General features: G+C 45.3%; 1 protein-coding gene across 3 annotated transcripts in view; it reads right to left on the reverse strand.

Annotated features, from left to right (window-relative positions):
* The window catches only part of TMEM255A (transmembrane protein 255A), a 47,158-nt gene that overhangs the window by 2,225 nt on the left and 43,691 nt on the right, over positions 1-1,242 (reverse strand). For all 3 annotated transcript variants that reach the window (XM_006917810.3, XM_006917809.3, XM_006917808.3), the window contains one exon: positions 1-560. This exon is cut by the window's left edge and continues 2,225 nt beyond it. In XM_006917810.3, coding sequence (XP_006917872.1) covers positions 402-560 — 159 coding nt within the window. In that variant the 3' untranslated portion in view covers positions 1-401. The remainder of the gene's footprint in view (positions 561-1,242) is intronic.

The raw sequence follows: 1,242 nt of genomic DNA on the forward strand, positions 1-1,242 counted from the left end.
GCCAGTAGTACTTCAGCCGAGGTACTAGGGTGGCAATCTGCCAAGGGCCTGAAGACAACACTACATTTACACAAAATGAAACAAATGGCGACCACACTTCTGCTGAATACAGAGGCAGAGCCATGGGGTAATGCAGGTCCAAACATGACAAGTTTCTTCCTGGGTTGGCTCCCCAGTCTTGCTTAGATTGTGTGTGCTGCCCTTCTCGGAAGTCCTGGGTTCAGCCTAGCCACCCCTGCTCAGCATTGATAATTTTTTTGGCTATCTTCCCCTAGCCTGGCAGGCCGTTGTAAAACTTGAAACTGCATAAGAATCACACTTTAAATTGTGTACCCTACACAATTCACTAAAGCAGAAATGCAAAAGCCACAATAATCCCAAGAGCTGGCAGGCATTCCTCTTTAGGGGCTGTAAGGTGGTGGCTTTTCAAAAGGCGGGTAGTAGGGTGGAGAATAACGGGGTGGTGCGCTGGAGGACCACATGTAGCTGGGCGAAGGAGAGGCAGACTGGGGCTCATCAGAAAGTCCAGAGGGAGGGGAGGATGGAAAGACACCGGAATGCTGTGTAATGAAAACAAAACATCAGTTTGGGCAGTGAAGTCGCGATTCTCCCAAAATGAATATGGATCAAGTTTGTTTCTGTTAGGAACAAGAAAGAGCTCCTAAAAATCCCACAAAGTCAGTGAGGGGCATGGAACTGGGCTGGTACTACTTTCAGTCACTCAGGCTGTGATGCTCATGCAGAGCTATCTTGGACTCCTCCTACCCCTCTCTCTGAATGCTTTTTCCATGTTTATAACTCAAGCCTTCAATACTTCTCCCTGAGCGATGGCAACAGCATCCCAATTAATCTTCAAAAATGTAGTTTAGGCCCTAAGAACATTTGAGGTTAAGTTGTTAATACCTGGAAAAGTCTTTGCTATAAGAAAATACCACAGAACCCACCTCATAAAACAAAACAAAAAATAAAACAGAAACTAAGGTCAGAAGGTGGTGTCTTTCTTGGATCTGGGTCTTACTTTAAGTCCAACAATTTCGATTTCATCTTAACTGTAGCCCACCACCCCCAAGGGCAGCATAGGTTGGAGAGCAAAGAGAAACAAAGGCATGGAGGTGGGAATACCAATGATAAGGAGGAGGGGCAATCTGTCAGGTTGCAGATGTACTGAGGATTTAATTTTACTTTGTATTGTCTAACTTTGGTGGTCTTTGGGAAGGGAGCAGATATGCATTTAATACTCAG

The sequence above is a fragment of the Pteropus alecto genome, unplaced genomic scaffold (genome assembly GCF_000325575.1).
Source record: "Pteropus alecto unplaced genomic scaffold, ASM32557v1 scaffold167, whole genome shotgun sequence".
Classification (NCBI taxonomy): domain Eukaryota; kingdom Metazoa; phylum Chordata; class Mammalia; order Chiroptera; family Pteropodidae; genus Pteropus; species Pteropus alecto.